Here is a 14,406-nt window from a genome sequence, read left to right on the forward strand (position 1 = left end):
TATCTCCAGGAGAGAACACTGCAAACTGGGCTAGGAATTTGAAACGGGAGGACTTTAGTTTGCTGTGTCTCGATGGCACCAGGAAGTCTGTGACAGAGGCTCAGAGCTGCTACCTGGCTGTGGCCCCAAATCATGCCGTGGTGTCTCAGAGCGATAGGGCAGCACACGTGGAACAGGTGCTGCTACTCCAACAGGTATGGGTCACCAGGGCCTCCTGCAGGGGCTCCTGTTAGGTGGGGCAATCACAGAGCTCAGGGAATCCACCCATCCCCAGCCTTTCTGTCCCGTCCCTCTGCTTGAAGCTGGTGATGAGAGTATTTGCTCCACGTTGGGGGGCTGCCCTGAGTCTCATGGCCCTGGACGTGTGCTCACTGCCTGGCTGGGAGATGCTTTCTCTCCTTGAGCCTCCTGTTGTTCTTCAGGCAAATGAGGGAGGCGACTGAGCCTTCCTCCCATAGCCAGGTAGAGAGTGATTTACTCTGCTGATGTTTCCAGAGCCCGGGCCGACTGGGGATGTTCTAGGCAGGGCCCCTGCATTTGCAATCTCCAAAAACAACAAACCCAGAACTTGTATAGATTTAAGGCTATCTACGTGAAGTGGTTTGAAAGAAATCCTATAATTTCCTTGAAGTCTGGGATTCTCTATTAGGACATCTAGCTCTGTATTAAAATGGCATGTTTCTAGATGTACGTTAAAGAAAGTGGCCCTAGAATGTAAAAATAGGCACAATAACTAGCATTTATGGAGCGCCCACTGTGCACACTCATGGGTGCTGGTAAGAGGTCTGCTGCCATGCAGGTGCTTGGTTCTTGCAGCTCTCCTCTGTGGGAGCCCTGGGCATGGAGGAAGAACCATGGCCAAGGGAGGCTAAGTGACCTGCCCAAGGCAATGATCGGGTCCATGGCAGAGAGGATTTCCAATGCAGTCTGCCTCTCTGGGAGAGCTGGCCTATTAGAATGCTAGAGGTGATTACTTTGGGGGTGGATCTCAAAATCCTCAGCTGTCACCTAGTCACACATAAGAAGTTCTAAGGGAAGAGGCCACAGATTAAAAAGAAAGGCAAGATGGCGGGAGGTGAGATCAGAAGTGGTGAGAGGCCTGGGCACTGGGCTGGGGTGTGGAGCAGGGGGACATGGGGCAGGGGAAGACTTAGCCAGGACAGTGGAATGATTCCAGAACTTAGCTCCTTTTGCCCCACGGTTTTCCTGTGGCTGATCCTGTGCAGAAGAAATGCCCTTGGCCTCCCTGAATCCATAACCTCTCCTGTTTTCCTCCGCTGCTCTCTTACTGTCTGCCCTTTTGACACAGGCTCAGTTTGGGAAAAATGGAAAAGACTGCCCGGGCAAGTTTTGCTTGTTCCAGTCTGAAACCAAAAACCTTCTGTTCAATGACAACACTGAGTGTCTGGCCAAACTCGGAGGCAAAACAACATATGAAAAATATTTGGGACCAGAGTATGTCACGGCCATTGCTAACCTGAAAAAATGCTCAACCTCCCGTAAGTGGAACATAGGTAGAATCACTGGGAAACCACCGCAGGTGAAGGTCAAGGTTGGAAGGCCAAACATTCTAGGGATGAAGTGGGTATAAAAATGTTAAGGCAATACAATGTCTCTATACTTTGGGAAATTATACTCTCATTGATGAGGTGAAAGAATTAGAGAATAAAATAAAGCAGTAGTAATATGCTAAATTTTTATAATGCTGATAGCGATTGTAAATATATGTATGTATGTATATACATACACACAAAGGTATACATATATATACATATATATTGACAAATGACAAATTCTAGTTTCTAGGCAGTTACCATAAGTACTAACCATAGAGAATACAAATTCTCAAAAGACATTGTAGCCAGGAAAATGTATTGACAATAATTTAACCCTTTAAAAACATTTAGAAGACATAGCAGAGTGTTGTAAGCCTCCAGGCAACGATTCTCGAGTTTCGGCAAGTTTTGCCTCCTCTGTGCACTGATGTCATCTGGGTTCCTATTCCTGGTCCCTCACCAGGGGAGTTGGAGGCGTTGGTGGGTGTTGTGTGGTGGTCCAGGGGTTGGGGAAGGGCTGAGAATCTCTGTATCAGTGGTTCTCAACCGGGGATGATTTTGCCCCTGAGGCATTTGGCAATGCCGGGAGGTATTTTTAATTCTCATGATATCGGGGGTGCTGCTGGCATCTGTGGGTAGAAGCAGGGATGCTACTAAACAGAGCACAGAACAGCCTTCACAACAAAGAATTCCCCAGCCCCAAATGTCAAGAGTGCCAAGGTTGAGAAACCCTGCTATTTCCACGGACATCTCAGGGAATTGTGATGCAGGTGGATCTAGGGCTACACTTAGAAATCGTGCTGCAGGTCTACCCTTGTGAGCAGCCCACTCAGGACTGCACAGATGGTACACTCCTCGAGGGCAGGGCTTATCTGTCTGTGTTGAATCCCCAGCACTTAACACAGAGGCTCACACAAAGCCAGCGCTCAGGAGGGATTCATAGATGAATGAGTGAATGAGTAGGTGGATATTACTGCAAGCAGATTTGCATGAAGATGATCAATTGCTCACATTCCAGAACAAATTCGAGCACCATCAATACCTTGTGAACTTGAGAGTGTGACAGCTGATTCACCTGGAGACAAGTGGGTGGCAGCTGTGTCACTCAGGCCAGAGCAGGGAATCTCGCAGCTTGATAAGGACCAGAGCTTTTGTGTGCTCCCTTGGGTCCTGTAGCTCTTAGCAGGACGGACAGCGGGGAAAGGTGGGGATGGCAAGCCTTGACCTACAGTGGTGGGAGAAGGGCAGAGGAAAGTCTGTTTTAGCGTCCTGTTTGATTGATGTATTGATTCAAAAAAAAAAGGAATCAGTTTCTGAATCTCCTGCTTTGCTGTGTCCCACAGCGCTTCTGGAAGCCTGCGCCTTCCTGACGAGGTCAAACCCGAAAAGAAGCTGCCCCGCCTCCCTGGGGGCCTCGGCCCCTCCCTGCTTCCAGCCCTGATCCTTCTCCCTTCCTCTCTGAGCGCGGATTTTTGCCAAGCTGATCAGTTTTCACAGATCCCTGCTATCATCTTAACAAGAAATAAAATTAGAAATGCTGTTGATTTTCATTCCCTATAAAGTGCCATTCATCTTTTCTAGAATTTCATACTGAAATCATGTGTCTGACCAAACACCTGCCCAGTGGAACCTTTCCTTCCCTGTATTCCCGGTTCCACACCCACTCTTTCCAGCAGTTTTGGGCTTAGTGCCTGATGGTTTAGGGTCTAAGGTCAGCCCAAGCAACTCTTTTCCTCAAGGGCACCTTTTGGTCCCTCATATAGTTGTGTGTGTGTGTGTGTGTGCGTGTGTGTTTCTAAGGCGGGGGAAGGAATAGAGAGTAGGAATCAAGGGATTAGTGGAAGAAGCTGTGTATCAAGAAGATTTATGAGTATTTGCTATTTTAAGTAAATAGCGTCAGGTATAGTAAATGTACAAATATAGACATAGGAAAATGTGGAACACATTGGGCCCTCCATGTCCATGGGTTACACATCCTTGAATTCAACCAACTGAGGATTGAAAATCTTTGAAAACAAATTACAGAAAGTTCCAGAAAGCAAAACTTGAATTTGCAATTTATATTGTATTAGGTATTATAAGTAGCCCAGAGATGATTTAAAATATATGGGAGGACATGCCTAGGTTATATGCAAATACTACGCCATTTTATATAAGGGACTTGAGCATCCTTGGATTTTGGCATCCACAGGGTGTCCTGGAACCAATCCCTGCAAATACCGAGGTACAGGGGACAACTGTACATCTATCCCTTGACCTTATTGGCCCTCAACCTCCGGTTAACCTCTAGTCACCAGTTTATTCCCACTTTTCTCAGCCAAGCTCTTTAAAGCGCGGCCAAAGAGGGCTGCCTTCACTTCAGCAAGTCAGGTGGGTGTTTGGGTCATTCTCTCTTCACCCCACGGTAGTTTGATTCTAACCTGTTCACTCCCTTGAAGCAGTTCTGGAATAGGACAGCCCCACCTTCCCAAATGGCCAAGCTTAGTAGGGTTCACATCTCTTTTCCCTGAGCCCCTTGCTATCTCTGATCCTGTGGACATGTGCTCCTTGAAGTTCTATTTCCTCAGGTTCCATGCTGTTCCTCCTCCTTCCTTTTTCTGCCTTTTTGAAGGTCCATGCTTTGTCCTTTAAGTGTGTTCCCCATAGTTTTCTTCTCCAGAGTTTCAATTCTGACCCACTATCTTGATGCCAGGGAGGGAATTAAGAGAGAACCAAATGGCTGGGTTTTAGCTGCTAATGCACAGACTCTCCCCACCAGTAAACAGGGTCCATTGGGGTCCTACTAAGCTTAGATTTGTAACTCTTCCCTGAGAAAGGATCATCTTCCTGTTTTTAGTATTTCCAATGGCTCATTGGACCTGTGGCAACCAGGGTGAATCTTCCCTTTCAAAGGCAGAGAGCAGACAAGAATGGCCAGCATTGACCAGTATCAATGAGCTAGGCAGGCATAGCACAGGGAGATCACCTCACTGCTTTGTGACCACCTAGAGGATGCAAGAGGGAGGGGATATGGGGATGTATGTTTACATATAGCTGATTCACTTTGTTATACAGCAGAAACTAACACTACACTGTAAAGCAGTTATACTCCAATAAAGTTGTTAAAACAAAATGAGATGGGCAGTTCTTCTGCTGCCTGCAGAAGCCTCTGAAATCTGTCAGGAAAGAAAGATCGGGACATTAATTACGGTCCCATAATCCTAGAATGAAAACTCCCTTTTTTGCTACTTTGAATTATGGCCCACATATGTAGTCCAGCCTCACTAGTAGACTAGAAGTTTACTGAGGGAACAACATTTGATGGTGTAGCCATATTAGTCATAATACCAGCAAGATAAAACATAATATTTGAACCGTATAAACCTTCTTGTAGAAATAAGATACTCAGGTGAAATTAAAGGCCCATGAAATCCCGTTTTCTGGCTAAAATAAAAATTTCAAAATCTAACATCACTGTATCCATTAACTCATGCTAAGTTATGTCAATGTCTTACACAACAAAGGTTTGTTTCTGTCTCACGTTCAAACCTGTCATGGGTCATCAGTGGCTCTGTTGTTCATCTCTTTATTCTGAGACCCAGGCTGAACCAGCTGCCCCTGCCTGGGGCACATTGGCCTGTAGACAGAGGGGGAAATAAAAGAGAGATGGAGGCAACACACAAAACCCCTTAAAGCTTCCTTCTAGGAGAGGCCATATCATTTCCATCATTTCATCGCCCAAAGCAAGTCAGGCAGCCGTAGCATCAATGAGGGGGGTCTTTAGTCCCGCATTCTTTCACCCTGACACTGAATTGAGTGTGGGGCTGTGTTTGGTGTCCCTGCTTTTACTTCCTCAGACCTCAAGTTCCTTACAGTCTTCAAGGAAAGCTTGCATTCTGCGCGGTCCCCACTCTAAGCTTTTTTTTCTGCCCAACACAGATTTTAACAACCATCTATTGTAATACATTTCAGCAGATTCCACTTCAGATTGTACTGAATTAGTGTTTCCTCAATTTTCTGGAAAATACTTTTGCCTGTAGTTATCCCATGTGGACTATTCCTGGAGGCTAATTCTTTACTCACTTCAAACTCACCACTGATTCCTCAAATAGACAATAGTTAACAGCATCTCTAACATGTGTTTACTCATCAAAAGCCAAGGAAAGCCACTCCAAATCGTTTGTCTTATTTCTTAGTTGACTATTGATATTGTTCCCAATGTTTTCAGCTCTTTAAGCAAGAGTTGTCAGTGAAAGGCTAAAGTCATAAGTTAATTTTCTCTGGGTACATTTGTTTACAGCTGCAATCAAACATGATTTCATTAATTCAACATAGTTAAATGGCTTTTCTTGCTTGGCTAACAAATGAGCTATTTAGAAAGTTACTTTGCTTGCAGCCTCATTTCATTTTTTGTTTTGAAGATTGTTATTTTTCCCGTGCTGCACAACTTGTGGGATCTCAGTTCCCCCACCAAAGATTGAACCCAGGCCCACGGCAGTGAAAGTGCCAAGTCCTAACCACCAGACCTCCAGGGAAGTCCCTTAAAGAAATTCTGTTGTGATGAGATATTTCACTTTAAAATTTGTAATTTTCCTGACCATTTTTCCCCTATGAGTTTGGAATACTGCAATGAATGCTTAGTCTGGAAATGTCAACACATGTTGTATTAATTTAGCACAACTATAGTTTCATTGCATAATAAATACAGCGCTTTGGCATCTAATTTGATAACAAAATAATCCACAATCCATAGTGTCTTATTAGTGTGACATTCAAAATTCACTTTTCTCTCCTTTGCTTGTTTTAACATGATGAATATGCACTGGTAATAGAAATTTAAAAAAAGGTGGTTTGGCTCTATGTATATAAACTGTTCTGTCTACTTGCAACACTTATATTTTTTATATTGAAGTAGAGTTGATTTACAATGTTGTGTTAATTTCTGCTGTACAGCAAAGTGATTCAGTTATATATTCTTTTTCATATTCTTTTCCATTATGGTTTATCACAGGATACTGAATATAGTTCCCTGTGCTATACAGTAGGACCTTGTTGTTTATCCATTCTATAGATAATAGTTTGTATCTGCTAATCCCAAACTCCCAATCCATCCCTCTCCCATTCCCCTCCCCCTTGGCAACCACAAGTCTGTTCTCTATGTCTATCTACTCACAACACTTATGACACCAAATATGTGCAGGTTTTCTACACCAAACAATTCTCTAATTCTCTGTGGACACCAACTGGGTTTCCTGCAAGTCAGTTCAATTCTGACACTAACCACTTGGCGTTAACACAGACCCACAAGGTTAAGGGCTCAGGCCTACAAGACTGCCCTCTTTCTTCAGACACCGACACAAGTAGTGGGTTCCCAGATTACCTATACTTTTGTCCAACTTGGCTGTAAACTGGGGAATCCCACAACCCCCTCCTCAGGTTTGATAATTTGCTATAATGGCTCACAGAACCCAGGGAAACACTTTACTTATTGTTACCTATTTATATTAAAGGATCGTATAAAAGATAGTAAAAGAATAGCCAGATGAAGAGGTGTATAGGCTAAGGGTCTGGAAGGGTCTAGAGTATAGGAGCTTCTGTCCCCGTGGAGTTGGGGTGTACCACTCTTCCAGTACATGAATGTGTCCACTAACCAAGAAGCTCTCTGAATCCTGTAGTTTAGGGTTTGTATGGAAGTTTCACAACACAGACACAATTGACTAAGTCACTGACCATTGGTGATTATCCAGCCACTCTCCCATCCCTGGAAGTCAGGAAGCAGAGCTGAAAGTTCCAATCCTCTCATCACAAGGTTGGTTCTGGGAACCAGCTCTCATCCTGAAGCTATCTAGGGAAGCACAAAGAGTCACCTCATCAGCATACACTCAGGTCTGACTGAAACTCAGGTAGAGGGTTTATTATGAATAACAAAGGACACTCCTATCACCCCATCAGTCAGGGCTGAAGACCGGAGGTATATGTCTTATTGTATCACAACATCACATCATCAGTCTGGTACCTGAAATGCTATTGAATTATAACTGGCTGTAATTTACAATGCACCAAGCAGCAGTGGGAAGCCATGAGAGTGCCACAGACCATCTCTGTCACAACCACTGGACTCAGCCATTGCAGTGCAAAAGCAACCACTGGCAATACATATATAAATGAGTGTGGTCGTGTTCCAATAAAACTTTATTTTATTGAAAATAAAGTTTCTGAAATTCGACACTGAAGTTCGAATTTCATATAATTTTCACATGTCATGAAACATTCTTTTGATTTTTTCCAACTATTAAAAAAAAAGTAAATGCTACTCTTTGCGCATGCGCCCGTCCTTTGGTTGCTGCTCTTTGTCCTGGCGTAGGAACATCCCTGGCTCCTTTCATCCATTCTTGAAAGATGGGCTCTGCCTCTGTCGGATGTGCAGGACCAGTTCCTGGAAGTGCTCTAGAAGTACAGCGGGGACGACTCTTCCTTCCAACGCACCACGTGTTGTGAAGCCTGGAGTTGCTCCGGAGCAGCGATACGTACTCCGCCGTACCCCTCGGCGCTCGGCACCTGGTGCCGCGACTATCGGTGCCGCGGAGGAGTCCAACCTTCTGTCTGCGCCTGCGCGGCGCTACCGCGGAGTGTGGCGTTGCACGAGGGCTGGAAGGTCCACCCGCAGGCGGCTTCCTTAGCAGTTCGCGTTTAGTTTTGAGGGAAAAGCCAGTACTTTGTGGTGCTGGGAGCTTCCTATCACATCACGTCAGGTGGGAAGTCGTGTGTACCTAGGTCGTTGGGAAACGGACTGAGTCTGCATACTTTTTTCTCAGCTGTTAGCCTTAGCGTATTCGGAATCATTTAGCCCGCCATTGTCTCCAGAAATAATTAGGTCAGTCCTGAGTGGGAAAGAAGTGGCATGTGCTGCAGGACGTCTAGAGCAAAGTCGCAGCTCTGCTGCTGTGTGGCTGTATGACCTCGGATAAGTCCTTTACCTTCTCTGGGCTCAGCTTTGTAAGTAAAATGAGGGGTTAGGGCTTGTTCTCTGTACGACTCTAATACAGATTGAGTCTGACCCCAGTCATGAGGGACCAGAAGGCAGGAGACTTTTAAAATTTGTACTTGGGGTTAGTCTTTCTTCTTTGTTTTTATCCAGACAAAATCAAAGTCAGTTTTGCCCTTCAACTTGGTCTTATGAACATTTCCGTTTGTGCAGTGGGGGTCATAGAGGTTTCAGTGGACGTTCATATACCCTCCACGTTGAGTTGACAGGTGTTAACATTTTGATATGGTTTCCTCCTTCTTTGTTATGCACCTGGTGTGTGTATGTGTGTGATTAAATTATTTGAATATGAGTTGTGACTATGACATTTCACTCCTAAATTCTTGAGCGTGCAACCTCTAAGAATAGGGACATTCTCCCACATAATCCCAATTTTATTGTCGTCCTTGAAAATGATAAGTCTATGTCATCTGACATTTTGTTTATAGTCATATTTTTCCGATTTTCTCTGGAATGTCTTTAAGCCTTTTTTTTTTTTTTTTTTTTTTTTTTGCGGTACTTAGGCCTCTCACCATTCTGGCCTTTCCCGTTGCGGAGCACAGGCTCCGGACGCGCAGGCCCAGCGGCCATGGCTCACGGGCCCAGCTGGTCCGTGGCACGCGGGATCCTCCCGGACCGGGGCACAAACCCGTATCCCCTGCATCGGCAGGCGGACTCCCAACCACCACGCCACCAGGGAAGCCCTAAGCCTCTTTTTTTTTTTTTTTTTTTTGTGGTACGTGGGCCTCTCACTGCTGCGGCCTCTCCCGCTGCGGGGCACAGGCTCCGGACGCGCAGGCCCAGCAGCCATGGCTCACGGGCCCAGCCGCTCCGCGGCACGTGGGATCCTCCCGGACCGGGGCACGAACCCGCATCCCCCGCATCGGCAGGCGGACCCCCAACCACTGCGCCACCAGGGAAGCCCCCCTAAGCCTCTTTTTTAAGGAAGTGCTTCCACTACCCATTGGCAGTCAACTACTCCTGCTTGCCTTTCCTCACAGGCATGAGTGTCACCTCTCTGAGGGAATAACAGCACCTGTGTTGGCTGGAGTCTCTCTTTTGGCCACTCCTCAACCATCACCACGTCGCATCTCCTCTAGTCCATTTGGAGATGAATCCCACAGACTCTGCCTTGGAGTCCTTCAGAGACAAAAGAGTGGAGACAGTGAGTATGCATGCAGATAGTCATCTGCTGGAACCAGTGTGAGCTTGGGGACATGGGTTGTGTGCTTTGCTGAGGAGGGAGCGTTTGCACAGGGCAGCTGGGGACGGTCCTGAGCCATGGTGAGCAAGCTGGGTGCACCCCCAGGAAGTGTGTGGCAGGTGTTCTGCAAAGATGGATGCCTGAAAGAGCGTGTGGGCAGGGGCTCTGGTGGGATGGCTGTCCACAGACTCATAGCAAGACTGTTGAGCTGATATATGTATATGTATAGATGATTCACTTTGTTATAAAGCAGAAACTATTGTAAAGCAATTATATCCGAATAAAGTTGCTAAAAACAAAACAAAACAAAAAATTGTTGAGCTGACCACGTGGTTGAGGGCAGAGGAAAACACATTTTGTCATAGGTGATATAACGAGAAGGTCTGATCCTCCCCACCAGTCCTTCAAACAAAGAAGCTGGGGCTGAGCCACATGTCCCCAGATCCTTCTGTCAACATAGTCATTTACCTGGCACAGCAGCAGGAGGCTGACATGGGGACGAGGAGGCCCATCAGAACTGAAATTCAAGCACCATTAGGGTGCAGGCAGCATCTGTGGAGGGTGTGAGGAAAAGTGGTGTGTGGGCAGCGTCCCGTGGGCCATTCACAGTGCTGCTCACTAAGCCCTCATCCTGGCCAGCAGCCCTGTGCGGGGTTGTCTTATTCCCAGTTGTCTGAGGCACAGGGAGGTTAGATGGCCTGTGTTGGGTTCCACAGGAAGAGAGGGACACCCTTTCCTACCCTCTTCCAGAGCAGGCATGGCACGGGACTCCAGGGAGGTGACTCATGGCCCCACTCATAGCTAAAGGCCACACCACGGGGGAAAAAAATCAAAGGGTTCAGAGTCTGAAATTTAGATCAAAGATTTTCTTCTGTTAGATGTGCCAGAGATGGTTCTTTGGCAAAGTTTGCTTTTCACAGGGTCTGTAAATGGGTGGCTGAGGGGAGCAGCAATCCTTGTATCTACCTTCCCCCAATCCTTTGGACTGTTGTGAAAAATCTGGTGCAATAATATACAGGAACTCACTCTATAAACCAAGTTCTGTAGACAAGCCAGGAAGTACTGGGTGGAGGAGAGGAAGGAGCGTGGGATTTGATATCAGCAAATGTCAAGCCCAGATTCTGACCCCTGAAAGCTGTGAGATTTAAGCCTCAGTTTCCACACTTGTAAAATGAGGCTGATGATAGTCAGTTTTCTTTGAAGGACTGTTATGTGGTGCAAATACGTCTGTGAAGGCACTTGGTAAAGGATAAAGTCCTGTTGAAATTCAGGCTTGGTGTGGGAGCCTAAGACCAGGGAAGGGTGAGCAGCCCTTAGGAGGGAGGATAACTTGGGCTGATGTGGCCACAGCGCATTTGTAAAAAACAAAAAAAAACAAGATTATTTGTTGCTTAACTGAAATTCAAAATTAACTGGGCATCCTGTATTTTTTTTTTTCAACTTCATGTTTTATGGCTTTATCATTTACTAAATCAGTCACATTTACCATTTTAAAATTTGTTCCATTTGTACCCGCAAATACATAAATTGAGATGAATCAGAGATTTCTCATGAGATTTCAGTCTTTCTCTCAAATGTCCCAAATCAGAATTATCTTGACCTGATAGGAATTTTTTTTTTGCATTAGAAAATAATTTACAGGCAAAAACAGAAACACTGTCAAATTTTCTTAAATATGTTAGCTACCTTCTCTTTGGCTTTTTACTGGTTGTTAGTTTTCTAATGCAATAGTTTGTACAAAAGTGGAAAAGCATGTGTTATTTTTTAAATTGAAGTATCGTTGATTCACAATATTATTAGTTTCAAGTGTATAGCATAGTGATTCAGTATTTTTTTAAATAAATTTATTTATTTTATTTATTTTTGGCTGCACTGGGTCTTCGTTGCTGTGTGTGGGCTTTCTCTGGTTCTGGCGAGCGGCAGCTACTCTTCGTTGAGGTGCGCAGGCTTCTCATTGCGGTGGCTTCTCTTGTCGCAGAGCATGGGCTCTAGGCACGTAGGCTTCAGTAGTTGTGGCTCGCGGGCTCTAGAGCGCAGGCTCAGTAGTTGTGGCACATGGGCTTTGTTGCTCTGCAGCAGGTGGCATCTTCCCAGACTAGGGAATGAACCCGTGTCCCCTGCATTGGCAGGCGGATTCTTTTTTTTTTTTTTTTGTGGTACGTGGGCCTCTCACTGTTGTGGCCTCTCCCGTTGCGGAGCACAGGCTCCGGACGCGCGGGCTCAGCGGCCATGGCTCACGGGCCTAGCCGCTCCGCGGCATGTGGGATCTTCCTGGACCAGGGCACGAACCTGTATCCCCTGCATCGGCAGGCAGACTCTCAACCACTGCGCCACCAGGGAAACCCACACAAGTTTATTTTCTATATCCGTGAGTCTTTTTCTATTTTGCATGTACATTCGTGTTATTTTCTAGATTCCACATATAAGTGATATCATACAGTATGTCTTTCTCTGTCTGACTTATTTCACGTAGCATAATATTCTGTAGTCCATCCACCTTTCTGCAAATGTCAGAATTTCATTCTTCTTTATGGCTGAGTATTATTCCATTGTGTGTGTGTATCCATTCATCCGATTTGCACTTGATAGGCACTTGGGCTGCTTTTACTGTAAATAGTGCAAGCATGAATCATTTTTATCTTTAGGACAACTGTCTTCTTCTTCTGACAGGGGAAGAAGACCTTGCTGGATATACTGCTTCTGTGTGTGGGCTATTGTAGCTGGATCAGCCATCACAAACTTATGATTTTCTTTTTTTTCTTTTTTTTTTTTTTTTTGCGGTACGCGGGCCTCTCACTGTTGTGGCCTCTCCCTTTGTGGAGCACAGGCTCCGGACGTGCAGGCTCGGCGGCCATGGCTCACGGGCCTAAGCCGCTCCTCGGCATGTGGGATCTTCCCAGACCGGGGCACGAACCCGTGTCCCCTGCATCGGCAGGTGGTCTCTCAACCACTGCGCCACCAGGGAAGCCCAAACTTTTGATTTTCAATAACTATTTCACTCTCAATCACTGTAAGAGTTTATTCTCTATATGCTCCATGTTTTCATTCTGAAAATTCTGAAAGGGTTTGTTCTGTGAATTCATCACTGTGTCTATAAACATCCAAAAACGATGTCATTTTGCCTGAGGTTTCTGTCCCATATGTGGTAGAAGTGAATGGAGAGTCCAGACCTACTCATATCTGGTGAGTATGAGTGTGAAGAAGATATCTCTGTCCCTTCTCCTTCTCCTCTTTTCATATCTGCTGGGGTACTTTCAGCTGAGGTCTTGCTCTTGACTTGTCATGGTGTTTTTATTTGCTATTTAATGTCATTCAGGGTGAGCCCTGTCTTACTCAGCTAAGGCTGTCATAACAAAATACCATAGACTGGGTGACTTAAATAGCAGAAATTTATTTCTCACAGTACTCGAGGCTGGGAAGTCCAAGATCAAGGTGCTGGCATGGTGGGGTTTGTGGTGCAGGCTCTCTTCCTGGCTTGCAGATAGCTGCCTTCTTGCTGTGTCCTCACATGGTGCAGAGAGAGCGCAGGTTCTCTGGTGTCTCTTCTTATAAGGTACTAATCCCATCCTGAGGACTCTGCCTCATCTAAACCTAATTACCTGCCAAAGGTCCCACTTCCAAATACCATCTCACTGGGGCTTGGGCTTCAACATATGAATGTTTTGCGGGACACAGTTCATCCATAGCACCCGGTGAGGACACAGAAGAGCCAGTGACTGGTATAGACTGTGCTCCCTACAGGGTCTCCCCCAGGTGCCCCCTCCTCCTCCTCCCTCCTCAGTGATAGAGGTGAGAGATTGTGGTCCACAGGCATCCTATATGTCATCTGTCAACTCTCCTTGGGATATGTAACAGAAAATGGGCACTGGATCGCCCCAGGCAAACTCTTTTTTTTTTTTTTTTTTTGGCGGTACGTGGGCCTCTCACTGTTGTGGCCTCTCCCATTGTGGAGTACAGGCTCCGGACGTGCAGGCTCAGCGGCCATGGCTCACGGGCCCCGCCACTCCGCAGCATGTGGGATCTTCCCAGACCGGGGCACGAACCCGTGTCCCCTGCATTGGCAGGCGGACTCTCAACCACTGCGCCACCAGGGAAGCCCTCCAGGCAGACTCTTATTGTGACGTTTTGTAGTCACAGGCGGTGAGGCCTGAGGTTTATGTTACACTGAAAAGGACAAAACATGCCTTGTGTTAAACATTTCTAGATATAATCGTACATTTGCTATTGTTAAATAGCAGAAAGTGCTAGAAACCTTGAGAGGCTGAGAGGTTGGGGTTATCTGGGGGCCTCAGGGGTATCTGGGGGCTTCGGGGGGTGTGGCGAATAGCCAAGAAAACCCAGAGAACTTTCCACAGAGCAAGTCCCTTTTCCTCTTTTTATCCAGAGCCTCCAGCTAGCCATCTCTTTCAATTACCTGAAAGAAAATGTGCCTGATAAGTTACTTTTCTGTGAATGGGTTGCTTCTAATTTGGAATGTCCAGTTGGTTTTAAAAGTGCATATTTGCTTTATGTGTCTTCTTGCCTGAAGTTTAGAAGTTCGGCATGCTGGACAAAGCATGGGTTCTGGAGTGAATGGCACCGGGTTTGTGTCCCAGCTTTGCTACTCTAGCTGTGTGATCTTAGACAAATTTCTGAGCCTCAGT

The 14,406-nt window shown here is 45.9% G+C and overlaps 2 protein-coding genes across 6 annotated transcripts in view; both read left to right on the forward strand.

The window, feature by feature from the left end:
* Nucleotides 1-3,114, forward strand: part of LTF (lactotransferrin) — a 60,239-nt gene extending 57,125 nt beyond the window's left edge. For all 5 annotated transcript variants that reach the window (XM_067044495.1, XM_059076680.2, XM_067044497.1 and 2 more), the window contains 3 exons: nucleotides 10-194; nucleotides 1,310-1,499; nucleotides 2,900-3,114. In XM_067044495.1, the coding sequence (XP_066900596.1) occupies nucleotides 10-194; nucleotides 1,310-1,499; nucleotides 2,900-2,997 (473 nt within the window). In that variant the 3' untranslated portion in view covers nucleotides 2,998-3,114. The remainder of the gene's footprint in view (nucleotides 1-9; nucleotides 195-1,309; nucleotides 1,500-2,899) is intronic.
* A 6,513-nt stretch (nucleotides 3,115-9,627) lies between these two features.
* Nucleotides 9,628-14,406, forward strand: part of CCR1 (C-C motif chemokine receptor 1) — a 174,139-nt gene continuing 169,360 nt past the window's right edge. The window contains exon 1 of the mRNA XM_067044507.1: nucleotides 9,628-9,724. The gene's annotated coding sequence lies outside the window, so the exon portion shown is untranslated. The remainder of the gene's footprint in view (nucleotides 9,725-14,406) is intronic.

The sequence above is a fragment of the Kogia breviceps genome, chromosome 10, assembly GCF_026419965.1.
Source record: "Kogia breviceps isolate mKogBre1 chromosome 10, mKogBre1 haplotype 1, whole genome shotgun sequence".
NCBI lineage: Eukaryota > Metazoa > Chordata > Mammalia > Artiodactyla > Physeteridae > Kogia > Kogia breviceps.